This window comes from Hemibagrus wyckioides, linkage group LG15 (assembly GCF_019097595.1).
Source record: "Hemibagrus wyckioides isolate EC202008001 linkage group LG15, SWU_Hwy_1.0, whole genome shotgun sequence".
NCBI classification, from domain to species: domain Eukaryota; kingdom Metazoa; phylum Chordata; class Actinopteri; order Siluriformes; family Bagridae; genus Hemibagrus; species Hemibagrus wyckioides.
In genome coordinates, this window is record NC_080724.1 from 13,427,195 (window position 1) to 13,453,476 (window position 26,282).

A 26,282-nucleotide genomic window follows, 5' to 3' on the forward strand; every position below is an offset into this window, starting at 1 on the left:
CAGGAAGTAGAAACCTCATGAGGAACCAGACTCAGAAGGGAACCTATCCTCTGCAGGGTGACACTGGAGGATGAGATGATAAATAAATACAGGATGTACAGATGAGTAAAGACACATAGTGCTGAGTGTTTACAGGATGTTCTGTGAGAGCACTTTATGATTACAGCAGCAGTTGCAGGGATTAGGAATAAAATGGTTCCGAAATTGTTTCTATGTAGAACAACATAGTTAGAACCAGTAAGATCCACAGAAGCTTTGAGGAACTCTTTCTTAATGTTTGTAAAGAAGAACAAGATCTTTTGTGTTATCCCCTTAAATTGTTCTTTTCTCTCCAGCACTTACAATCTCAAACACACTCACGTGTGTCTCCTGAACTGAAAGTGAAGCTGCTGTAAACTTTAGTCCTTATGACATGTGAGATCTGCTGCTGATGTCTTCACCATGGCTTAAAGTGTGTGTGTGTGTGTTGTGGTAACCACAGTTAGAGGAGCTCACTGCCAGCTCTGTGTGGAGTGATGAAAGTGTGATTTCATTCTTCATGCCGCAAAGGAGTTGTCGCCAGCATCAAGGAAATCTATCAACTATGACATTGACTAGATATTAGATAGTAGAGTAAGAGTTTTGAAGAACCACTAGATGGAGCGATAAGACCGTGATGAGAATGTTTGAGTGCCACGTGTGAGGTGAAGCCCGTATTCACTCAGACAGCACCCAGGACCGGTGATATCATACTTTATTCCTAAACTGTCTATAAGTCAGATTAGATCACTTCCTAAGCAGTTATAGAAGAGATCAGATCCTGACAGTGAGGGAAATACTAACATTAAAATGTGATTTATCAGCGCTCTGAATCTTACCACACATGTATATTTACATTATATTACAATTTAAATGACGATGAATCTATACATCTATAATTCCATCATTTACTCATCTTCAGTAAGAACTTCATCCTGGTTAGGGTTGGTCCTGAGTCTATACTGGGAATACTGGGGGGAAAACACTGGAAAACACCCTGATATGATGGATTTACAGTGCATTGTGGGTATTATAATTTGCCCAGAAATACAGCCACACCCTAAATAGTGCACTAAGTAATGAACAGGGAAGGAATGGAGACATGTTGGTGCTGAGTGTGATTTGAAGCGATGCTGCTGATTGGTTGGTGTTTGGAACCATCTTTATGACATCATCAGCTGTCAGATTGGTTTTAAATTCTCTCACATTCAGTCAGTGTGTCAGAGCGAGAGCTTCACGCTTTAATCTGAAACAGTTTCAACTCTGTAAAGTTTATAAAAAATAACAAATTCCACTGACATCTCCTATAAAAACGAAGGCGTGTAGGAGCCGAGCTCTGTGTGTGTGCGTGTGTGTGTGTGTTTGTAAACCACAGGACCAGCAGTGTAATTGTAGATTCAGATGTTGACCTTCACTGTAATTACAGCTGCAGAAAACAGAACTCTCGGAACTCTTCCTTGTCTCTCTGAAGCCGAGACACAAAAATGTCTACAGTTGGAAAGTGAATGTAGAGGATGTGTAATTACACCGCTGCACAACACACAAATCCACCAGAAACACACACACACACACACACTACCTTATACGGGCCTAATGGCCCTTGATACAAGTACATACAGTGGCTTGCATAAGTACCCCCCCCCCCTTGATAGAAATCTCCATGTAGTGTACAGTCTGAAACTGAAATGATCATATATTGTATTTTTTGTCATGAATCTATACACAATCCTGACAACCACATCCTGGACACACTAAAAAACTGTACAGAGCTGCATGAAATCCCTCTCAGCAAACATGGGAAAGAGTCTCTGCTCTGATGAGACTAAAAGTCATGTTTGAAAACACCTGAGACCAGTGGAAGATAAATCCTTCCTACTGTGACTTATCAGGTTAACTGCATAATATGGCTTAAAGAAACTCTGCATGCACACGAACATACTGTCTGTCTCTGTCACACACACACACACACACACACAAACAAACACACACGGTCGTCTATGTATACATCTGAACATTCTTAGACAGTGTGTACTGTAATTTTGTGTGATGCAGAATTGGCCTGCTTCACACACACATCCACACACACACACAATGTTAGGGTTTTGTCACCACTCATTTGCTGACCAAAATGTCCCAGAATATACAACACACAGAAAACACACACACATAAAAGATTTTACATTATGCTACATGTCATATGTGCAGAGAGGCGACACACACACACAAATATATATATATACACACACACACACACTTTCTCTCTCTCTCTCTCTCTCTCTCTCACACACACACACACACACACACACAGAGCATGGATGGATGGATTATAGAGAACATCTGAATGAAGAACCTGTTCATTCTGAGGAAGGTTGAAGAAGAATAAAGGTGGAGGATTATTTCTGGCGGTGTTTTCAGTGTGTATTCGTCTGATTCATCATCTTTGTGCCAGCGATTGTGTGTGTGTGTGAGTGTGTATGAGTGTATGAATTGTTAGATGATGTTGGAGATGAAGCGAGTTGTTCTCCTGCTCTCCGTCGTGCTCCTGACCTGCGCTGCTCCTGTAAGAAAACTCTTCACATCCACATTCATATATTTACATTCTGGCTGTTGACTGTAGAGTTTCATCAACTCAGTGATAATAATTCCTTCTGACTGCTTAATCTCTGTCTGATTATCAGAACTGTGTGTTGTCTTTTCTGTGACATTTATTACATGTTCAGTTATTTAACGATGATGACTTGAATACGTTTAGCCTAATTCAAGCTATTCTCTGTATAGCTGTACATCTGAGCAATTGTTTAATTTTAAAAAGTTGGGAATCTATATTCATTGGAAATCATCTAAATGAATTAGAATTAAAAACTTAAATGATGCTGAGATCCTCATCAGTCCAATGTGGCACAGAAGGATTCATAATCTAAATTACTGATGCAGTGAAAATCAGAATCTATATATTCTGTACATATGCTTATATACGTAATAGCTATAAATCTACATGTGTGGTAAATAGTGTTAATAATAATAATAATAATAATAATAATAATAATAATAATAATAATAATAATAATAATAATGTGTGTGTGTGTTTTAGCTGCACCAGAATAATGAGTTGAGCAGTTCACAGGAATCGCAGGTGAGTTATATCATTTGGAGAATTTTCAATATTTCTTAAGTGAACAGTGTGTGCAGCAGGCTGGCGTCAGGACCACGGCAGGTCCGAAACGTTTCCTCACAGACATATCATTTCACAGGATTTTCTTCCTTCTCTCTTATGCTTAACTGCTATTTTGGGCTGTTTATTTATATATCTGCTGTTCACTGGGTTCCTTCACCTCTTTACGTGTGGACACAGTGGACAGAATGTTTATAGCTGTACAGAACGAGAACGACCCATTACACTCATTTCAGGAAGGACGAATGATCCAGAATTCATCTCTACTGCAAGTGATGGTTTAAAACAACATGTTATACATATTTTAAAGGGAAAAAAGCAAGTCTCATAGTAGAAAAAAGAAAAAATGTTATAATGATTTACATTTTAATTGCATTAATATATAATTATTTATATATTAATTGTTATAATTATTTCTACTTTATTATTATATTATTATTGATATATTATTTATATAATTATTAATATGTAGCAAGAACTATATGTCGTATGTGTCTAATTACAGAACTTCTTTTTAAATCAGTGTTCATGTCTTCTGTCAGGTTACCTCACGTGTCACTCAGTTTAGGGGAAACTCAGGAAGTGACATCATAATCAAGGCACCTGCAGGCTTTGGAAAACCCAATGAGAAAGGCCAGAGCACTGTTACGGTCAGTTTACGGGATGAGAACACCAATGTTTCCATTGACGTTGTGAGCTTCATCTTCTCTGTGAACAGTGAAGAAATGTCTGATGCAGAGGTTGGTGAAAGCAATGGAGGATTTAGTGATGAAGGAGTGCAGGATATTAATGCTGGACCTGAAGAGAAAATCATTGATAATGATGAGGAGATGAGTGAAGAAGGATTTGACCCAACAGCAGGACCTGAGGTACTAAATGGTGATAAAGACTTGGACAAAAGCGAGGAAGAAACACCAGATCCAAAAGACAATAAGAGTGGTGAAGATCAGATACACAGTACAAGTTCCCAGTCTGAAACCAGAGTCGACTCTGAAGTATCTGACCAAGAGCATTCAAATGTCTTTGAAACAACAGCTACGTCAGATACATCCAGCAAACAGGAGGACTCAAATGAGTCAGAGCACCAAAAAACCAAATCAAACAGTGCAGAACCTTCTGCCCAACATCTCTCCGGTCAACTCACAAGTCTCAGGCTAGTTCTTGCATCTTCCTTCGTCGATCAGGAAACCACTTCATCAGAAGCAAATGCCAAAGGAACAAACTCCAAATTAGATATCTCCTCTGTAGAAGGTCAGACTGTTCCCACAATTTCAGAATCCATGTTAGGACCTTTTCAGAAAGCTTCAGAACTCAGCTCCAGCTCAGAGGAGAAAACAGATGATGAATATAAGAACAGTGTCGCTGATCCAACACCGAGCAAGTCCCCAAGTCTTAATTCACATCCAGAGTCCATGGTAAATACAAAAATAATGAAGAAGAATGATGCTCTTCTAGCACCTTTATTCTCTGGTTCAGACGTTTATCCTGAGTATGTTAATGACTGGCAGTATGATCCCAGATATTATGACCTATACAGGAACCATCCTGGGTATGCTGCAGGGTATGACCCCTATGGTGCAGGGTATGACCCCTATGCTGCAGGGTATGACCCCTATGCTGCAGGGTATGACCCCTATCAAGCAGGTTATGACCCCTATGGTGCAGGATATGACCCCTATCAAGCAGGGTACGACCCCTATGGTGAAGGTTATGACCCATATCGTGCAGGATATGACCCCTATGGTGCAGGTTATGACCCCTATGGTGCAGGTTATGACCCCTATCAGGCAGGGTATGACAACCAGGACCCATATCATAAAACAGAGAGTGAAGATCCAAGACATGCTGTAGAGCAAGAAACCACTGCATACTCAGTAGAAGAAAATGAGAGCCGTCCTACAGAGATTTCAAACATCCAGGATAACTCATACAGTGAAGAACAACCTCAGTCACCGTCCATTTCACCATCAAGTACCCCAGTATCGCTTCCTGAAGGTTCTGAGAACATACCTTCAGAACAACCATCAAACTCCAGCTCTATCGAAACCAGCAGAGAAATGCAACTGCTGCCTTCCAAAGGTGCAAACGATTTCAACGGTCCTCCTGATCCTGCTGTGTCCGACAGTGAAGAGGGTACAGAAACCGGAGCTGATGCTGTGGGAAAGAAAATGGCTGCAACAGGGAGCTTCAGCAGTGAGGAGAGTGCTGAGACTACAGACTCTGAGCAAGACAGCCAGAATCCAATGGACCAGCCAGCAAAACAGGGAACTCCTGATCCAGCGATTCAGACATCTTCCCACATGTCTGTGGTTCAGCTCAGTCCTGACATCCAGGAGGCACACAATGAAGAAGAACCTCAGAGTCAGTCACCTGTTGCTCTCATACCCGCATTTAGTTCAGAAGAAGATGAACCACTAGCAAACACAATCGAACACATCATGGCTCTTGCGTTCAGTAGTGAAACCAATGAAGAAGGTAAAAACCCTGATTCTACCCGTTTAGACAACACCTTCTCTAAAAACAACCAAAATGAAGAATCATATTCAAATGAATCAGCAACCGATAGCCCAAGAATCAGTGCAGAAGTGACTCGTGAGCCAGTACACCTCACCACAGAGAGTCCACCATTCGACTCTGAATCAGCACCAACAAGTGATTCGCTTGTTAGCAATGAAGACGCCTCAAGTGAGAAAATCACTCCAAATCCGAGCACTAACCTGCACATTACCCAGAGCAGTGGAGGATTAGTAGAAGCTAATGCTAACAATGCTAAGGACAGTGAAGAGTCTCAGGAATCTCAGATCTTTACCTCATCCACAGCATTCCCCATTGCTAGCCAACCAGCCCAGGAGCAATACACTGAAAACAGCAGTGATGAGGAAAACACACAGGACAGGAAGTCAAACCAGGGGATAATCAGTCAATTTCCTGTAGAGACATCAGCTAAAATAATAGCCACCAATCTCTGGACATCTTTCCTCCAAGCTCTGAAAGTTCCTATAGCTAATCCAAGCAGACAAGCATTCCAGAAAAATGCCCGAAGGCCACAAAGTACCAGACGTTATCATCAGCGTAGCAACAGGAGACAAAAAGCCAACAGCAGTGAGGAAAGTAAATAAAAGAAAATATGCAGAAACGTAGCTTGTTTTTAACATTTAAAGACCGAGTCAGGAATCGCTAAGGGAAGGTTAGTGCTTGGTCCTTCAAGATAAGCAGTTTATTAAAGTATACAAGGTTAGCATGTTGCATTCATTCGTACATACATATTAGTAATAATGTTCTCTGTTAGCAATCATGGTCTCCTTTAGCAAATTATTCTCTTTTAGCATAGATCTCTGGAGCAGCCAGGACTCTGATTGAGCAAGTTTCCTGAAAGGAGCGTTCATTTCTTTTCCTTTAGTTCCACATGGGATTGATGTAGTTGCTGTAGGTCTGTTTTTGTTCCTCTCAGGAATTAATTGCTGTATTTTTGAAATGGAAATGTGACCCAGATTCAACACAATAATCTTTTACCTCGAATAACTGTAATGATGCTGATATCTCAAAAAATCTCTACTGCAAGTGTATTGATATAACGACGGGGAAAAGTTGTATGTGTGTTTTTTTTTAAAGTTCATCTTGTACTCCAAAAGCATGGTTTCTGTTTTACATGATAAATAAATCAAATAAATGCATTTCATAATGCAATGGTTCATGCAGCTGTAACAGTTTCCTGTGTGTATATTCATTAGATACTTAAAGGGATTACTTTATGCATGAATTACTTTAAGATACAGTTTGTCAATTGTTTTTAGTTCTATAAATATGTTTCCTTGCAGTGGCTGTCCATCGATCCATTTTCTATACCCACTTTATTCCTATTTAGGGTCAAGGGGATCTGCTGGACCCTATCCCAGCACAGGTCACCAGGCCATCACAGACACACACTCACACCTATGGGCAATTTAGAATTACCAATCAAACTAATGTGCATGTTTTTGGACTTTGGGTGGAAAGTACCTGGAGTAAAGCCACACAGGCACAGGGAGAACATACAAACTCCACACAGAAAGTCCCGTTCTAACCTGGCATTCGAACCCGGGACCTTCTTGCTGTTAGGTAACAGTGCTAACCGTGCCACCGTGCTGCCCCTGACTGTGGCTAGTTTCTGGTTTATATCGACAGTTTTCTGTGCTGCAATCCAGCTCATAGCCAGCAGAGGGCATTACACAAACATTACATACTTTAAAGGAAGCTTTTAGGAAAAGTTATATGTAAACCGTTTATACAAAAACTGGAGGCTGTAATATTCCCTAACTTGTTAGCTACATAAAGGTTGCAGTGCAGAACTAAAACAAGCAGACCTCAGACATGTCTCCTGATGGAGGCATGTGTAACAAGCTGCTTTGTTTTGTTTTGTTTTGTTAAGAGTTTGAGAATAAAGACAGAATAAATAGAGAATAAAGAGAGGCTGCTGAGGAAACCGTTTATATCTGCTATAAGTGATAACAGGAACTAACCTGCTTCATGAACATTAAATGGAACGATAAATGTTAGGTAAATGTGTTAGGTGCAATGTCCAGAGGTGGGTGGTAACGAATTATATTTACTTCGTTACATTTACTTGAGTAAATATTTTGGGTAACTTGTACTTTTAGAGTATTTTTAAAGATGTGTACTTTTACTCTTACTCAAGTACATTTTTAGTGAAAAAAAATTTACTTTTACTTCGCTACATTTGGCGGCGTTCCTCCGTTACTGTCAAACGTTAATTAATATGAGATTTTAAAATAATTAGTTTATATGGCTTATTTGCAAGTCTCGCGAGACGTTGGAGAGGCTGCTTCGCGAGAGGCTGTTACGGATCTCCCGCTTGCGTATAGCGCGGTTAGAGGAAGATGATGAAGCTGAAGCAGAGGAAGACTTGAGTTAACGGAGGCAGATCACCCATGGCCTCAAGTTCAGTCCGTTTTCACTCCAAGATGTCAAAAAGAATAGTTTCATTATGCGATGTATGCTGTGTTCACCAAAACCAACTGACATCGCAGTGTACAAGAACTCCAGCTCCAACCTGAAAAAACACGGAGCAGTGTCACAGTTAGGCCAATTTGAACCCTATTGATGGTCATTTGGTAACTATGCGCACATTGACCTTATTTTCATAGCACATTTCTCACACTGTCCGAACGTTTTTCCTCATATGCCCTCTCGTGCAAGCAATGTCTTGTGAACCCTACAAACAACACAGGTTCATGAACAAACGTTCAATCTGAAAGTCTGCACAATTTCACAAAACTACATCAATTTTACAGCATACTGTGACGTCATGCATTTATACACAAATACGAACACCTCAACAAAGTGTAGAACAAACATACAAAATAAAAACGGGATTGTATTTGATTTTATTCCTACCTAAAGAATGCATGTACTTATAAAATGTAATATATGCATATATTATTATTTCATCAGAGGATTCAGTAAACAAGCTTAAGGTTTATGCAGAACTAATCAAGTCAAGAAAACGAGGATCAGTCCACAGTAAAATTCTGTAAAACTAATTGTTCAAGAAAGAACATACCCAAAGTTCATACACAAACATAAACACACACTCTGCACACACACCTTCTCTTTTGTTCTCTGTTAGCTTGTTTAAATGCAGATGCTGACAAGTTTGTGTTGTGAATGTGAAAAGAGTTAACTGTTAGAAAAACATCTGGGTGTGTTTGAGATATTATTGCAAATGACAGGTCATGTAATGTTAATGTGCCCATCACTGGACTGAGATGTGACCATCACTGGACTGAGATAGGCTTCTTCACTTCAACCTATGTTTTATATAAGCAGAACAAAGAGACTTTGAAGGAGAGGTGTGTGAAAGCTCTCCAAGGAGTTTGTTTCTGTTTTTTTTTTGAAAAAATTCTGTTTTTTTGCTCAATCAGATCAGAAGTAACTAGTAACTAGCTACTTGAGTAGTTTTTTCATCGGATACGTTTTTACTCTTACTCAAGTAACTATAAAGATTGTTACTTTTACTTGAGTAAATATTTCTATAAGTACTTGTACTTTTACTTGAGTCCAGATTCTGGATACTCTACCCACCTCTGGCAATGTCCTTAAACAAGTAAATATGTATTAGTAAATAGAATCCAAAGTGAATATAAAAACATACAATAAATAATTCTGCATCTTATCTGATACCACACACACACACAAACACAAACACACACATGTTCCAAAACCACACCCATATTTATGCAGCTCTGTGGATATTATTACACCTCTCTCTCTCACACACACATACACACACCACACACTTACTGGTGAATCACAGTTTTGCAAGACTGAAATCAGTGAGTAAAATAAAAGGAGTTTTCCTTATGTCTGCAGCTCATAATCTCTTCTAATCTATTATAATGTGTAACCATGTGGAACGCACACTTCTGTTGTTGTTTTTTATCATCAGTAATGGAGAATAAACACATAATGATCAGTGTTACAGGAAATAGAAAGTCTTTACACAGGAGCATCTCTCTGAGACTGTTTTCCAATTAGAACACCATCTAAGTAATGAACACTGAATGTGTGTGTGTGTGTGTGTGTGATTTTCCACTAACAGCATGAGACCATGTGTGTCCCATATCAGAAGAAATTACATTTTTAAAATCTGTTCATTATCAGTGGAGCATATGCTGTTAGAATGACTGTGAATGAGCCGTTGCTATGGAAACGATAAGGTATAAGTGTGAGTGCATTAATATAAACCTGTGCTACGGTCAGAGCTGCTGTTAGAGAGAATTAATCAACTCCTGAGCACCAATCAGAGTCCAGAACCCAGCAGGTACAGATTTTTAATAAAATAAAAATGGTGGTGGGTTCGTCACTCAGCCCTGCATTCTCTGAGTGTGTGTGTAATTGTAGAGCAGGACAGATGGAAGTATCACTTTACACACTAACGCCTATTATTGATACACTGAACCCTAGTCATTAGCAATGTGCGGGTGCACTTTAGCCTAAGTATAGGTGTATGTGTGTTACCTGGCTGTGTTTATATAAAGCACCTCAGGGTTTTACAGGTGCACAGGTAAAGCTCTCCTGCTGTCTGAGGAACGAGAGGCACTGAGAGAGAGAGACAGAGAGAGAGAAAGAGAGAGAGGGAGAGCAAGAGGACAGGTAAAGCTCCTCACATTTTCATTTATTTATTTATTTATTTATTCATTACACAAATCTAAAATGCCAGTGATTTCAGCTCTCAATTGAATTGAGATGATTGAATTGCTTCAGGAGGTAAGAGTCACTAACGTTAAGTCATGTGAGCTGTTTAACTTTAAATAAAGAATCATTCGATTCAGCTACACGATTCTATAAAAATGCGCGTCATGTTGGACTGAAAATGCGGATCAGAAAAAAGGACAGTATTTCCAGTGAGTCACATGAATCAGTGACTCAGTGACTCTAGAATCCATTAGAATGACACTTGTGAATCAATTCATATAACTCAAATGATTCAGTCCATTTAAGTCAGTCAGGCAGTTAAAGTAATTGTGTATTTTGGGAAATATGTTATGTTTTAAAGGACTGATAAACGTGAGGATCCTGTAGGGTTTTTTTTGAAAAGATCTGATTAAGTCTGATGAAGCATTTCTTCTTCTGTGGGAAAGATAAATGACTTTTTCCTCTAACTTGTATGAATTATGTTTATTTTCTGGACACAAACAGAAAAAAAAATAAAAGAAATATAACAGAAATAAAATATTAATGTTGGATGTGTTATGGTTGTGTGTTTATGGTTAATTCTTCATCATGAATGTTTTAATGTGATCATTTCTTATGGGTTTTTTTTTACAGATCAGTCACCATGATGAAGATCATGCTGTTGTGCCTCTTTGGCTCCCTCACTGCTCTTCCTGTACGTCACACTGCATCACTGTGTGTTAATTGGAGCTTTACTCAGTTTAACACAGAATCCAATCTCACAGTCCAGATCAGACCCACATCAGTGAACAGATTATACAGTGACAGGGGGATGAGGGAAAAAGTGGCCTAGAGTATGAAATCTCTCTAATTGTTGTTCTTTTGTGTCTCACAGGTTCCGCAGGTGGAGGAGATGCAGTCAGTAAGATCCACATCCTCAGTCCATACTCATCATACTCCTCATATTCATCCCTATACTCATTCATCGTCTGTCTGTCTCTCTCTCTCTCTCAGGGAAGTGGGGATTTTATAGTCATCGGAGCAGCTGATTCAGTCTCAGAGGTATGCTGTGTTTCACTGTGAAATCTGTGAAGCAGAACTCCAGCTGGATGCATGTCCCAAACCACACCATACAAGCTACATAGTGCACTAGTTAGGGAGTGTTTATGGTCATTTTATGCCATAGAATATCTAGTCCACTCCTCCACAATCCACTGCAGCTCACAATCACAAACCTAGGGTTCCTGTGGTTCTTCAGGGAGTAGGGATTAGAGTGATATTTGGGACACAGACGGTATGTTTGCATTAATCATGGTCTGAGTGATTGGCTTCTGGTCTCTCACTGTTGAACTTTTTGATGATGTCATCACCAAGCACCGCTCTGCTTCCTCTCCTTTAGACGTTTTGGCGTTCTCCTGGGAGACCCCACACTCAGCTTGTGCCTCCTGAGGAGAACTTTATTCCTGTATCTGAGCAGCATCTGAAGGTCACGACCCCGATACCCACTGTGCCGCAAATTGGAGCCCAAACTCTAAGAGGTGCTCCGACTGACCATACTGAGGTTCCATCTGGCCCAAGAGTTACAGATTCTACAGAACAGAATCACACCAGAACTCCACTGCAGGGAATGGGTTTGAGGCGTGCTCGCATCAGGCCTCGGAGCGCTGAGAACACAGAGAACAATGAGAACGAAGAGAACACAAAGAATGATGGAGAGAACAAGCGCAAGACTGCAAACTCTGGTAAAGGGAAGAAAAATACGGCAAAGGGAGGAAAAGGAATGAAAGTAGCACCGAAGGGAGGAAAGAAAAAAACGGGAAATGGACAGAATGCAAAAACAGAGAGGGTCCAAAGTGCAGATTTTAGCTTAGAGTTTGATGGTTTTGGGTGGCTAGGTGACAGCCCTGGCCATGCCCAAACAACACAAGGACCAAACGGCCCTGGTGACTCAAGCTCAAGCTCCAGTTCAAGCTCCAGTTCAAGCTCCAGTTCAAGCTCAAGCTCCAGTTCAAGCTCATGCTCAAGCTCAAGCTCCAGTTCAAGCTCCAGTTCTAGCTCCAGTTCAAGCTCATGTTCAAGCTCATGCTCAAGCTCAAGTTCAAGCTCAAGCTCAAGTTCAAGCTCCAGTTCAAGCTCAAGTGCAAGTTCATCATGTGAATCAAAAGACTCTAGTAGCTCAAGTGAGTCAAGTGATTCAAGTGACTCAAGTGATTCAAGTAAATCTTGTGATTCAAGCAAGTCCAGCAGTTCAAGTGATTCAAGTGACTCAAGTGACTCAAGTGACTCTTGCAATTCAAGCGACTCCAGTGATTCAAGCGACTCCAGTGATTCAAGTGATTCGAGCAGCTCAAGCAGCTCGAGTGAATCAAATGAAAAGCCTGTAGTTCATCACAGTTCATCCAACTCCAGTGAATGAATCAGAAAACAACCGAATCAGTTCTCATTTCCTCTTGAGCTTCCATGATGTTACACAATAGTGGTAGATAACAGATCCTACAGTTATTTAGTTCATCTCAACTTTTTTTTTCTCCAAATGATTTTCCTTCTTGTGTACTCAATTCAAATAAATATTGTTATAAATAATATAGACTCTATGACTCTTTGAAATCTGAAAGTTACTTACCTGCATACAAAGAAACACAGAAAGGCAGACTGTAGGATGAGTAAATGAGAGTTCAGCAATGTTTTAGGCCAATTTTATATTGTAAAGACTGCAGCACAAGGGGACACACCATAACTAAGTGATGTATCAGATGTGTGTGTGTGTGTGTGTGACTCACAGTCAGGAGAACGCACTCACTCATTTAGCTTCAGATTGCATTACAGTGTTTATGAAGTTCAGATGCTGGGTGTGTTGTGGTGTGTAAAATATGACCACAGTCTGGGTCACGCTCTGCTCCATGTCTTTCACAGACACTACACACACACATCTGACCTGAACGACAACAGACACATATAAATATAAATACCAGTAATTAGAATGAAATGCTCCAGACCGTGTTAGATAATACTGATCTCAGACCAGTGAAGCACTTAATAAAATGCTGTTATAAGTGACATTTAAAACAGATTTAGACTCATTAAACTCAAACTGGGTGTAAATGATAGTGTCACCTTTCTAAACTTTATAGACTGAGCTCTTTGATGTTCTTTTGTATTGCAGACTACATTTCTCTGATTTAATCACACACCCAACACAACACTATAAAACGCAGCATCATTTATCCAGATCAGAGGTCAGGAAAAAAAAATACAGACTCAAGAGTTCAAATATATATTTAGATTAATAAAGCATTCATTACATCAAATACTTTTATGACAATTATATTGTATACAGTTTTTAGTGGTTAGTCTAAACTTTTTACACAGTACACACACACACACACAGAAGCAATAACAAATGACTACTGATTCAAGGGAATCAATTGATAAAATAACTTTTCAAATGTTTATGATTCAATGAATCATGATTCAAAAAATGTTAAATGTGCCATTCAAGCAAACTAAGTGTTTTTACAGATTTAAGAGATTAACATGATTTAAGTGATTCCAGGAATTCAAAAGAATATTTTATTAACTCAAACAACCCAAAAGATTTTAGTCACTTAATTGATTCAAATGATTCTTCTGATTCACCCAATTTAAGTGATTTGTTCAGTTCAGCAAGTTCAAGAGCCTTAGTGATTTTCTTGTTTTTGTAGTAGTTCAAGTTTTAGTGACATTAATCATTTAAATAATGGCTTAAAGTATCTTCAGGAACAGAATCAAGCATTTCAATTGATTCCAATCATTCAAATGACTCTTGTGATTCAAATAACCTCGACAGAAACCTACTGATTCATTTAAAACTGATTCATTTCAAATGATTCATTTCAAACAATTCATTTGATTCCAACAAATCCAATAACTCTTTTAATTACTCTCAAGACTCAAGGGACTTATTTAAAATGTTCATTAAGTGGGGAGACTCAAAATCAGCTGTTTTGATTCACAGATCATCCAACAGCAGAGAAACATGTTCACACTGTTCATGGAGATGTGATGTTCCAGTCTGAAGTCATGATCCACTTTTAAATGGTCTGTTGTTCTACATGAAGACTCCAGCAAAGTATAAAATGTTATATGTACAGAACATATACATGTGAGTGTAAGACAGCAGCCGGGTGGAGGAGCGACACACTCCTATAAAACCTTAAAACCTCACATTATAAACACCTTCAGCTCTGATTACTTTTCCACAAAGACTTTCTCTCTTACTGCAATTAGACCAGCTGCAGAAAGGCACAATGTGAATACAATTATTATTATTATTATTATTATTATTATTATTATTATTATTATTATTATTATTATTATTATTATTGATGATCACATGGTTTGAGTTTTTTGATGTGTGTGTGTGCATGTTTGTGTGTGTGTATGTTATAGAGAGACTAGAGATCAGTGTTAAACTAAACCCATTGTGTCATACAAACAGAAATAGCGGTTTATAGAGTGTTTATTAAAAAACGCAGCGTCTCGCCATTTCGCCCACACACACACAAACACACACACACACGTGCACGTCCTCTCCTGCATTCTGATTGGCTGAACACACTCCACACGCTGCTTTAAATTCACTCAGGACTGAAACACCGTGAATCTAAAGTTCACGCAGAATCCACAGATCCTGAGCCTTCAACTGTGTGACGTCTGATATTAAAGGTATGACTGAGTTTGTGATTCTAAATAACTGGAGAATTTCTAGAGAAAAAGAAAATATCCAGAAAATGTGTGTCATTCTCAGAGAGAGTAGACTGGAGCAGTATGTTATTAATCAGCTGGTGCAGGAGTGATTATTTTATTCTGGATCAAAATCTGGTGCTGTAAAATTGATAGAGTCAGACCTGTTCATTTTTATTATTATTATTATTATTATTATTATTATTATTATTATTATTATTATTATTATTACTATTATTATTATTGTTTGTAAAGTCTTTCAGAAAATAGACATTTCTTATTTTAGTATAAATTAAAAAATTATTTGTACACAATGTACAGTATTATTATAATAAACAACTGCAGAAACATCAACAATAATAATTATTATTATTGTTGTTGTTATTATTATTATTGTTGTTGTTGTTATTATAATTATTATTATTAAAATAACTGTTAATAATTAATATAACTGAGAAGTCAGACAATATTCCTGAAATATTCTCTGACAGTAGCGCAGGTTTATATTAATGCACTCGCTCTTATACGTTCCATACCAACAGCTCATTCACAGAGATGTGTACAACACACACTCCACTGATAATTAACTGATTAAAAAAATTTTAACTGCTGTGGTGCTGTGGAGGAAAAAACAGTGAGGGATGTGCTGTTAGAGGAAAACCATCAGTGTTCAGGGTGATAGCAGTACCTCAGCTTCACAGCACCTTGGTGATTACTTTCCTCTAACAACACAGTGTTTATTCTTTAGAGAACTTCGTATCGCAACTTTATATCACTTGAAATTTTGAGTAAACCCTCCAGTGTTCAATGTCTAGAGTGTTGAGCAAACAGTGAAGGTGTCATGAACATTAGCAATCTCTCTCTTCTCTGGTTTTGGTGAACAGAAGTGAAAATGCGGGTGATGCTGCTGCTGGCCTGTCTGCTGGCTCTAAGTTTGGCTGTGCCGGTAAGAGTTCATCATCAAGCTCACTTACATTAAACATTAACACTCTGATGTAATCATCTCACTGATGTCTGATCTCATCTGTTTACTCAGCTGCACAAACACCGTGTGACACGATCAGAGAGTTCAGAGGATGATGGGGTACAGTCACACACACACACGCATGCACACACACACACACACACACAGATTTATATGTCATCATGTGAATGACATCTTTTTTAGGGCGACTCTGAAGATGGCAGCGATGAAGGAGGAGAAAGAGAGGGAGACAGAAAAGATGGGGGTGATGGAGCAGAAGAAGGAGGAGAAGGAGGAGGAGGAGAAGAAGAAGAAGAAGGAGAAGGGGAGGCAGGAGAGGAAGGAAACAATAAAGAGGTAGAGCAGGGTGGAGGAGAAGAAGACGGGGGTGAGGGAAAAGAAGGAAACAGCGAAAATGAAGGAGAAGCAGAAGGAGGAGAGGGTGAGGGAGGAGAAAAAGAACGTAGAAAAAGAGAGGAAAGTAATGAGGAGGGAAGTGAAGAGGGAGACAGCGCTGAGGATGATGACAGAGAAGAAAGTGAGGGAGGTGATGAGGAGGGAGGTGAAGGACCGAGCAATGGAGGTGATGAGGAGGGAGGTGAAGGACAGAGCAATGGAGGTGATGAGGAGGGAGGTGAAGGACAGAGCAATGGAGGTGAACAGGAAGGTTATGGAGGAGAAGAAGAGGGAGGAGAACTCTAAATAGGTGAGCTTGAAACTGTGTGTGTGTGTGTGTGTGTGTGTGTGTGTGTGTGTATTTTTGGGAACTAGATCCTGTCTGTCATCATGACTACATTTTTGTTCACAATCTCTCTCTCCACAGATAACAGTCTAACACACCTGCTGTAACACACCTGAATGTCATCTGATGGTGTGTGAAGTTGGAGCAGAGTCCAGTCACATATATAAAGATTTATTCTGTATATTTTTATTCACCTCATTTGATTTTCTCCACTGCATTTGAAACTGTAGCTGAATTTTTCCTTGATATGTTCCAGATGAAATGTGTAAATAAATGTTTAAGAGACTCTGAGGCTCTGGAGTTTGTCTCAGTTCCTCACTGATCTCACAGAAAGCTCTGGAAACCATAACCTTTGGATCATGTTACAGTCAGAACTACTGCTGTCCTACAGAAAGACATCTGACCAATCAGATTCAAGCATTTAACCACATTTAAAATGAATTAACACCTTCAGACCAATCAGAACCCAGAGTTCAGCAGCATCATGGTAGATACCTCGAGTGCAGAGCGAGTCAGCAGCTGCTCGCTGTTTTTACAAAACAAACTGGATGAAATGTCGAAGACAAAAACAATTCTTTGTTGCTGAAAGTAAAATAATTTATTGGAGTTCATCTCACCAGCTCTCTGTCATCATCCTCCTGATCAATAATCAATAATATCACAAACACGGAGCATGAAGACAATCAGATTCACCACACAGCTTCTCTGAGCACATTCCTCAGAATTCCACTGCCTCTGACATCAGAGCTACAGGGGAAGTGATGTCACACCTCCGGACTCTCATTTCCGTTATACCCGCCAAAACAAAACTTGGTGATGGTCACAGTTCAGGGGTGTGGCTCTGACATCACAGGGACGATTGATAGCAGATGCTGCTTTTTGATTGGACGACAGTATGACTGTCATAATTATGAGAGACACTGCTCTCGATAATTACTGCTTCTATTAACAACATTATCACTCAGTAATAAAAAAGAATCACAGTGTAATCATAACGGTGTATTAATCATTAATTAACGAGACACACACACACACACACACAAGTCTGTGTAGAATATATGATGGTTAATGATTTAAAAAAAACTAGTTCTAGGAATTCCAGAAAATTCCTGGATGTTTGTAGAGCAGGTTTTGAAAGGGTTAAATGTGCAACAAAGAAGAAACTGTGAGGGCTCTAGAATTGGGGTTGTGAAGCTTCAGTCTAGAATGAGCTCTAGAATGGGGTTTTGAAGGTTCCATTCTAGAAGGAGCTCCGGAATGGGGTTGTGAAAGCTTCAGTCTAGAAGGAGCTCTGGAATTGGGGATTTGAAGCTTCGGTCTATAAGGAGCTCTGGAATGGGGTTGTGAAGCTTCGGTCTATAAGGAGCTCTGGAATGGGGTTGTGAAGCTTCAGTCTAGAAGGAGCTCTGGAATGGGGTTGTAAAGCTTCAGTCTAGAAGAAGCTCTAGAATGGGGTTGTGAAGCTTCAGTCTAGAAGGAGCTCCGGAATGGGGTTGTGAAGCTTCAGTCTAGAAGGAGCTCTAGAATTGGGGTTGTGAAGGTTTAGTCTAGAAGAAGCTCTGGAATGGGGTTGTAAAGCTTCAGTCTAGAAGGAGCTCTAGAATGGGGTTGTGAAGCTTCAGTCTAGAAGGGGCTCTGGAATGGGGTTGTGAAGCTTCAGTCTAGAAGGAGCTCTAGAATTGGGGTTGTGAAGGTTTAGTCTAGAAGAAGCTCTGGAATGGGGTTGTAAAGCTTCAGTCTAGAAGAAGCTCTAGAATGGGGTTGTGAAGGTTCAGTCTAGAAGGAGCTCTAGAATTGAGGATGTGAAGCTTCAGTCTATAAGCAGCTCTGGAATGGGGTTGTGAAGGTTTAGTCTAGAAGAAGCTCTGGAATGGGGTTGTGAAGCTTCAGTCTAGAAGGAGCTCTAGAATTGGGGTTGTGAGGGTTCAGTCTAGAAGAAGCTCTGGAATGGGGTTGTGAAGCTTCAATCTAGAAGAAGCTCTGGAATGGGGTTGTGAAGGTTCAGTGTAGAAGAAGCTCTAGAATGGGGTTGTGAAGGTTTAGTCTAGAAGAAGCTCTGGAATGGGGTTGTGAAGGTTCAGTCTAGAAGAAGCTCTAGAATGGGGTTGTGAATCGTCTCAAAGGAGTTGAGAATATTTCTGGAATGCAGTAAATGTTCTAGCATGGATCATCAACAGCTGTAACAGGATGTGTAGGTACTAGAATGAGTAAGGAAGATCTACACAGCGTGTGAAGGTTCTACACATTTTTTAGCAAGTTCTAGAATAGGCTTTGAACAGTGTAGGCAGTTAAGGTTCTAGAGAGGGTTGTCAATGTTCCAGACATCACCACTCAGTGCATTGGCAGCTCCCTGCAGTGTCCAGGTAAAGAGCGCGAGCTGGCGGCGGAACCGAGCCTCGTGGAACAGGTCAGGATGAGAACGCAGCTGGGAGAGATGCTCAGTGAGTGCGCTCAAAGTGTGTTCACCCCGACCGTGCAGCACATGACGGAACGGAGTCTCCACCACTGACACGTACTGAGACAGGAAGTAGTACTCCACCTACACACACACACACACACACACACACACACACACTGAGTGTGTGAATACCCTCATGAGGTGGGCATCATATGGGTGTGTGTGTGTTTACCCTCATGAGGCGTGTGTTATAGAGGCGTGTCATCCTCTCATCCTGTATGTCTGTGTTCTTAATGGCCTCCTGCAGTGTTTTAGCAGCTCGACTGTAATCTCCTCTCGCACTGTACACCCACTGAGGGGAGAGACCCCGTGCCTGACACACACACACACCCACTACTATAAATACAACATTACTGTACATGTTAGAATCAATATAAGATATTATTGTTGTGTACTTCCAAAATTCTGTATAGAACTCTGTGTGTGTGTCTGTGTACCTGTAGCTCTGTAGACAGCTGTGTGAGCAGGGCACTGAGTCTAAGGGCTGTTCTGCTGTAGTACGTGATGTCCAGAGCAATGATGTGATCATGAGTGAGTCTCAGCACCATCAGCCCCACCAGCTCAGCTACAGTTCGGCCTACAGCAAACACACGGCCCTGCAGATGCTCCTGCAGACGTGACACACTGTCCATCTGTGTGTTCACAAACGGGTACACATAACCCTCCTGAAACACACACACACACTACACATTAGGACGTACAAATAAAATTTACATCATTCACATAGAATACACACTGTGTGTATGTCTGCGTGTGTGTGTATCTGTGTGTGTCACCTCATGAAAGCGCAGCTCCATGGCAGGAACACCACCAAACGCTGTGAAACTGTACGCACCGCTGTTCAGATACAGTGGCTTCACTCTGTAACACACGCACACACACACACACACACACACCACACACTAGTTCCTGTAATGTATTCAATGCATCTGAAAAGTTTATTCAGTAAATGAATACGCCAATCATGTTTTAAAATGCAAATGAAGTATGTCCCAGCCCAGTGTTTTAGGAGACTGAGGTGAGTCTTGGGGATGTTTCCAATCAGCTGAGGGTTAGGGTTAGGATTGCTGAGGATAAAACACATCTTGATGTTTGACACATCTGTGAACATGAAGAATAAAAGTCATTCCTGCTGACCTGCTCCTCCAACCGCCCTGACCTTCAGCCACAGACATGATGGACTGACCTACATGCTTTGGGTGTTCAACCTGCACACACACACACACACATATACATATATATACAATAATAATAATAATAATAATAAGGTTTTATCCATGTCTAAGCTACTTTTGCTGATTTTTTCCTTAATTGGTGCCGTGACCCGAATTTTGATCAAAACTCCAAAACAACGAATTCAATTTTTTTTTTCCTCCGGTATCCCGTGATAATACTGCACGCACAGTGATATCTCATCTACTACAAAAAATCTCTCTCTCCACTCACAAACATACACACATACATGAACACATGTACACACACACACAAAACAAGAGCGTAAAACACACAAACTTGTTTAATGGCTCCCTCGAAGAGGTCAGCAAGCAAAGGACTCATGTAAACCGAGAAAGTGTCATCACCTGCACACAAGGTCAGTGTACAAGATAAATCAGATGTGTGGTGTTAGAAGCTGATTGACTAGGTGAGAAAGTAAGGAGGGGGGGGATTACCCATGACTGCCTGGTCCAGACTGAAGTAGGCCACGGCCTTCAGGTGTAGCATGGACAGGTAACCCTGAGAGTGTTAAGTGATTGAGAAGTGTTACACAGGGTCATGTTTCCTTGGCCAATAAAAACATAATACACACTTCTTTCTTACCTCCAGCCACTCGGTGGCACCAACATTTCCAAACTCTCCAGCATCCCAGCTAACAAAAAGCAAACTGCGTCTGGGAGAAAATCCTACAGAGAGACAGATGTGTTTAACTGTGTGTTAATAGTTTTGTTCTTGTGTGTGTGTGTGTGTGTGTGTGTGTGTGTAGTGTGTGTGTAGTGTGTACCATTCTGCACCATGGTACTAAAAGTGCGTGCAAGTTCCAGCAGAACTGCCGTTCCTACTCCAGACTTCACGGCTCCTGGACCCCACGAGTCCCTCTGAGCCCCCATAATAATATACTGATCTAGAGAGAGAGAGAGAGAGAGAGAGAGAGAGAGAGAGAGACTGATAAATACTCTGTACTTACTGATCTGAGACTTTAATGAGAGTGGCCTTATAAGTGGTATAATATTCTAATCATTTGGTTAGACACACACACACACTCCTCACCAGGCTCAACTTCCCCCTCGACGGAGGCAAAAATGTTGTTCAGCAGGACAGAGTTCATGGTGTTATAGACGGCCATCTTTACTTTGCGTCCATCTGATGCTGAAAACTCAGGACCCAAAACACAGCGGACATATGGGAGGCGCCCATTCCACCCCCGTGGACAAGCCATGCCCCCCAGCTGACTGGACAGAGAGGGGAAATATGGGGCAGAACAGAAAGGGGCGGGGCATTACAGAGAGAGATAGACAGTATGTGAAAGAGGAATCAGTTCATAACTTCTGCTGGGTAGAAGATTGACCTGGTGGGCGGAGTTACCTGAGCAGTTTGGAAGCTACGTTGGCACTGATTGGCTGAGCCAAGATGACTGGCAGCCCAGAGGATTGGGTGGGTGGAAACTGGGTGTGATTAAAGGAAGGAAAACCAGGAGTGAAGGGATCACCAGATCCCAGGTGCACCTACAAACACACACGCGCACACACACACACACATTAAATTAAAAAAATAAAAATACATTTTCTATAATCTGAAAGTATTCTTTTCATCGTTCATTTCTTTTTTTTTCATCTGTTGCTATGCATACCAGGTTTTTATTTATTTATATTTTAAATATTTTTTTCACATACATGTTCGGAGATAGCAGCGTTGCTATGGAGCCCAAGTCGCCGTGGATCCTGTGGAATGTCGGCGGGGTCTGGGTAAATAAGGATGCCCACATGCCCCGCCTCCTGTGCATGCCACACCTTCTCAGCAAAGCTCACACCCCCTCCCACCCTCGCTACAGCAATGGAGCCATTCAGAGCCACACCCATCTCCTTAAGCAGACCAAAGTCTTCCTGACGGGCGTAATTTACATAAACCACACCTCCCTATACACACACACACACACAAAACATTACACACATTACAAACATAATATAAAGTACATATACTACACATTTTTGGTGTTGCCATGGAGTTGTGGTGAATACCATGGCTGTTCCTGTGGCACTGTATGCGCAGTAATCAGCACGGTCTAATAGAATCTCCTCAAGCTCCGCCCCCTCAGCATCAACCAACCACAGTGCATTCCTCTGTGTCCTGAGGCACACAAACACAATTTTTACTCACAGAAACACACATATACACACACACACACACACACACACACACCCCCCTACCTGGAAGGGAACTGTAATGTGGCGTAGTGGGAGTCAGTCCATGTGTGATCCATGTGAAGGTTCTGGAAGCTCTGCAGGATCTCCATGGCTAAAGCATGTCCTTCTGAGGACCCGGCAGGGTGGGCCGTCCTGCTCACTCGCCTGATCACAAACATCACATACATCAAACCAGTTCTAGAGCTGCTGGTCACACTTTCTCACCCCTTTACACATGGTGCTAGCATTAACATTTACTACAGTACTTTACTATATTAGTGAGAGAGAGAGAGAGAGACAGAGAGAGACAGAGAGAGACAGAGAGAGAGAGAGAGAGAGAGAGAGAGTGTGTGTGTGTTTTCTGACTTGACAGTGTCCTCAATCTTCTCCTCTTTCAGGTATTTCTTCAGCATGTCTCTCAGCTCTCCCAGATACATCCCCTCCACCTTTGGAGAATGGTCTGGTCTAGCCATGTCATCGATTAGCACCAGCTCCCCCTGGTCCACACAGAGAGGACACATCCGGCGAGACACCACGTATCCCAGCAGGAACGCTGTGGAACACACACACTTGCTGAACTTTGTTCAACTGTGTGTGTGTGTGTCTGTGTGTGTGTGTGTGTACCTGTAGTGAATATCAGCAGTCCTATCAATGTCAGATATGCTACAGTTTTCCTCCATCTGAGCCATTGGTGTATCATCGAAGTTGTGACATCATTATTAAGGTCCGCCTCTGAGCCTGTCTCTGATCCTGACTGGACAAGCTTCAGCTCCACTTGAGGCACAGAGCCCCTGACCCTGCCCACTTCCTCCACCTGGGCCCCGCCTCTTGAGGACTGAGTGAGATAGATTACACATGATGCGCTCTTAGTAACACTTAGTGCACTTCATTATTAGCTGGGTTCCATTTGAGAGCAGCTGCCTATGTAGGAACTACTTTCTGATTGGAACACTATTATAATGGAGAAGAATATTAATTCAGTGTGTGTGTGTGTGTGAGTGTGTGTGTGTGCGTGTGTGTGTTCTCACCACGGCTAGCAGCCTTTGCACAGGATCAGCCATCAACCTCTTCTACAACACACACACACACACAGAGGATGTATATGAGTAAAAAAAACAGACCACATAAAAACACTGCATAAACATAAACATCAGCCCATTGTCAATTCACCAGATTCCCAGAGTGCATTGCGGCAGATTGTTAGGACTCTGATGCAATAGAATTCAAGTAGAGAGTGAGACAGATGATGACATCATGACAGTGTCTTACACACTCCTGTCTCTATCCATCTGTCTCTATCTGTCACTTCCAGGGGACACGGGAAAGGGGAGAGGGGGAGATAAGAGACAGACGAACTGCCGCACCCTCTTTCACACACACACACACGGACCACAAAACCTGTTGGATGCCATGCTGTTCACTCAGTCTAACGCATAAATGATGTGGTGTGATTAACACAAGCAGTTATTCAAACATATGGCTTGTGCTACAATATGCTCCATAATTATTGGCACCTCTTAGGAAGAAGAGCAAAGATTATGCTGGAAAATATCGAATTATTTTCCACAGATATATAAAAAACGTTCCACTCCAGCACCAAACACCTTCACGTAAGGAATAAAACACGTCTAGGTGGTATGATTATTTTCCTCTAACAGCACATCTCCAGATGTTTTATTCCTCTCACGACTACATTTTTTAATGTAGTAAAGAATGAAACATCATACTTCTATCTCATTTTGGGGGAAATCAGTGAAGCCAGTTACTTCCTGTTGTCTCTTGTGTACTATCAACTATAAACAGTGTTTCTCTCAGCAGTCTCTCTTTATTCTCTCTTTTCACATTAGTAAGAGAAAAATCTCAGCTTGTCATGTTACTGAGAAACCACAAAGAAGTGTAAACTCCTCTGTCCTGAAGATGTGGAAAAACTTCATGTTCTAGCTTCACCTCTGACTGATCCTGGAGACTCCTTCCATCGACACCCATAACTACAGAACCTTTCACGCACATTTTTATTCTTGGACTTTGATGATGTGGAGTGCAAAAGTTTGTACACCCCCAGGACCCAAACTGTCAAATAATTGCACATTTTCCCCTTTTTCCAATCAACAAATATGGAGAGCACAAAGTTTTGCCCTGGAGTGTAACTGAACACTAAACCTGAATGCTCTGCTTAATACAGCATTGATCCCTGTCTTACACACACACACACACACACAGGCCAAGGCCACAGATCACACAGTCACTTCCAGCAAACACACATATCAGATACCAGATAAAAAAAAAAACTCCACAAAAAAGACAAACCACAACCAGTCATGTGGCAAAAAAAGTCAAATCCTTAATAATTCAGTTATAAACCAGAAGCCCAAGTCATCATAAATACTACCTTTAATTTTATAGAGTTACTTTAAGAAATGTTTTATATGAAACCAAAATGTAGAGAGAAACTCTAAATCACTCTTTGTGTGTGTGTGTGTGTGTGCTTTAGAAATATGAAAATAATAAACAAACACAATAGCATAGTGTAATCGTGTGCATCCCCTCAAACTCCGCATCACACAGAATTGGACAGAATTATCTTTTATATTAAGAACTCTTCCTTTCAGAGAGTCTCTCTCGTTATTTTCCAGTTATCATGTCTTTGTGTCATTCTGTTTTTAACTCAACTACTCGATCTTTTCATGCTTCAAATAAAACATAAAGCCATCATGTTCCTTTATTCCCAAAGAAATGATCAAACAGCTTGTGCGACAGTCTGAACAATATAAGTTTAAAAAGTGTGCACTCACCACTCTAATAATGTGTGTGTCCAGAGTTTATCTTGAAACTTTGCTCCAATCCTTTTGCAGACATTAGACTCCTAGATGAGGAAAAGAAGGGAAGTCACTGACCCACTGACTGATGAGTTAGAGCATCTCATTTGCATATTTCTTCTGTGCATTCCAGTAGATTTTATTTTCATTTATGAGCAGAAATAAAAAGCAAAAACACTTTTGCACTCAACTTTAAAGAAATCGATGATGAACAAGCCAACCAATCGTGAGGCACTCTGACCTTTTACCCTAACACACACACACACACACACAGAGTCATGGTGACATATTTGCAGAGTTGAAACCTTCACTTTTATAAGAAAGGTTCATGTGAAGTATTCTCAGCATGATGGTGACATTCACCCACACTCTCAATCTGTCTCTCGCTCTCACATACACACACACACATTTCTTAAAGACTCATAATATTTCAGAGCAGTAAACCAATTTAAAGAAGATACTCACGCTCTCTAACAGCAGTGCGTGTGAGTGTGTTTCCTAACTGACTACTTTTAAACTCCGCCCACTTTCCTATGGCCAGGGTACAGGAGTAGTCAGGGGGTGGGGTTTAGTTCATCTACTATAATGTTCCTGTCAGTATAATCTAGTGTAATGTATAATAATAATAATAATACATGCTTTTAATAATATGTCAGTGTGTTAGACAGGGAGGAATAAAGATATATAATAAATAAAAAATAAAATGATACTTTGGTTCTGCATGGTTAACACACACACTCACACACACACAAGCACACACAGTCAATTCCCAATATATACAGTCTTTAGGATTTGATGTCATAAAATGACTATAAATGT

The 26,282-nt window shown here is 40.7% G+C and overlaps 2 protein-coding genes and 1 long non-coding RNA gene across 4 annotated transcripts; 2 read left to right on the top strand and 1 right to left on the bottom strand.

Moving 5' to 3' along the window:
* Positions 1–2,291: 2,291 nt before the first annotated feature.
* On the top strand, positions 2,292–6,536 carry LOC131365660 (protein SON-like). The gene is made up of 3 exons (XM_058409387.1): positions 2,292–2,578; positions 3,110–3,151; positions 3,733–6,536. Exons 1-3 carry the CDS (start codon positions 2,513–2,515, stop codon positions 6,307–6,309), a joined length of 2,685 nt encoding a protein of 894 aa, XP_058265370.1. The 5' UTR covers positions 2,292–2,512; the 3' UTR covers positions 6,310–6,536.
* Positions 6,537–15,002: 8,466 nt separating this feature from the next.
* On the top strand, positions 15,003–16,368 carry LOC131366187 (uncharacterized). Its single transcript, XR_009206775.1, has 4 exons — positions 15,003–15,067; positions 15,970–16,031; positions 16,122–16,169; positions 16,254–16,368. It is a non-coding gene; the product is annotated as an uncharacterized LOC131366187 (long non-coding RNA).
* A 2,338-nt stretch (positions 16,369–18,706) lies between these two features.
* On the bottom strand, positions 18,707–25,997 carry tfr2 (transferrin receptor 2). 2 transcript variants are annotated; one of them, XM_058410427.1, is made up of 20 exons: positions 25,929–25,997; positions 25,655–25,712; positions 25,440–25,510; positions 23,676–23,717; positions 23,272–23,482; positions 23,014–23,200; positions 22,672–22,812; positions 22,483–22,591; positions 22,138–22,380; positions 21,830–21,969; positions 21,515–21,696; positions 21,249–21,368; positions 21,068–21,150; positions 20,920–20,983; positions 20,762–20,829; positions 20,387–20,457; positions 20,026–20,110; positions 19,687–19,914; positions 19,422–19,562; positions 18,707–19,330 (listed from the first exon to the last, which is right to left on the bottom strand). In XM_058410427.1, the coding sequence occupies exons 4-20, from the start codon at positions 23,706–23,708 to the stop codon at positions 19,088–19,090; spliced, it is 2,349 nt and encodes a 782-aa protein (XP_058266410.1). In that variant the 5' UTR covers positions 23,709–23,717; positions 25,440–25,510; positions 25,655–25,712; positions 25,929–25,997; the 3' UTR covers positions 18,707–19,087. The 2 variants fall into 2 exon arrangements, with proteins under 2 accessions (XP_058266410.1, XP_058266411.1); XM_058410428.1 differs by lacking the exon at positions 25,655–25,712 and having other exon boundaries at positions 25,929–25,966.
* Positions 25,998–26,282: the final 285 nt, after the last annotated feature.

Excerpts from the sequence above, each read along its gene's own strand:
- LOC131365660 (XM_058409387.1), top strand. The coding sequence starts at position 2,513 with ATGATGTTGGAGATGAAGCGAGTTGTTCTCCTGCTCTCCGTCGTGCTC. Across the intron at positions 2,579-3,109 it reads TCCTGACCTGCGCTGCTCCT|CTGCACCAGAATAATGAGTT; the intron begins GTAAGAAAACTC and ends TGTGTGTTTTAG. Across the intron at positions 3,152-3,732 it reads GCAGTTCACAGGAATCGCAG|GTTACCTCACGTGTCACTCA; the intron begins GTGAGTTATATC and ends GTCTTCTGTCAG.
- tfr2 (XM_058410427.1), bottom strand. The coding sequence starts at position 23,708 with ATGGCTGATCCTGTGCAAAGGCTGCTAGCCGTG. Across the intron at positions 21,697-21,829 it reads GTAGCTTCCAAACTGCTCAG|TCAGCTGGGGGGCATGGCTT; the intron begins GTAACTCCGCCC and ends CTCTCTGTCCAG. Across the intron at positions 20,830-20,919 it reads TCTGGACCAGGCAGTCATGG|GTGATGACACTTTCTCGGTT; the intron begins GTAATCCCCCCC and ends CCTTGTGTGCAG.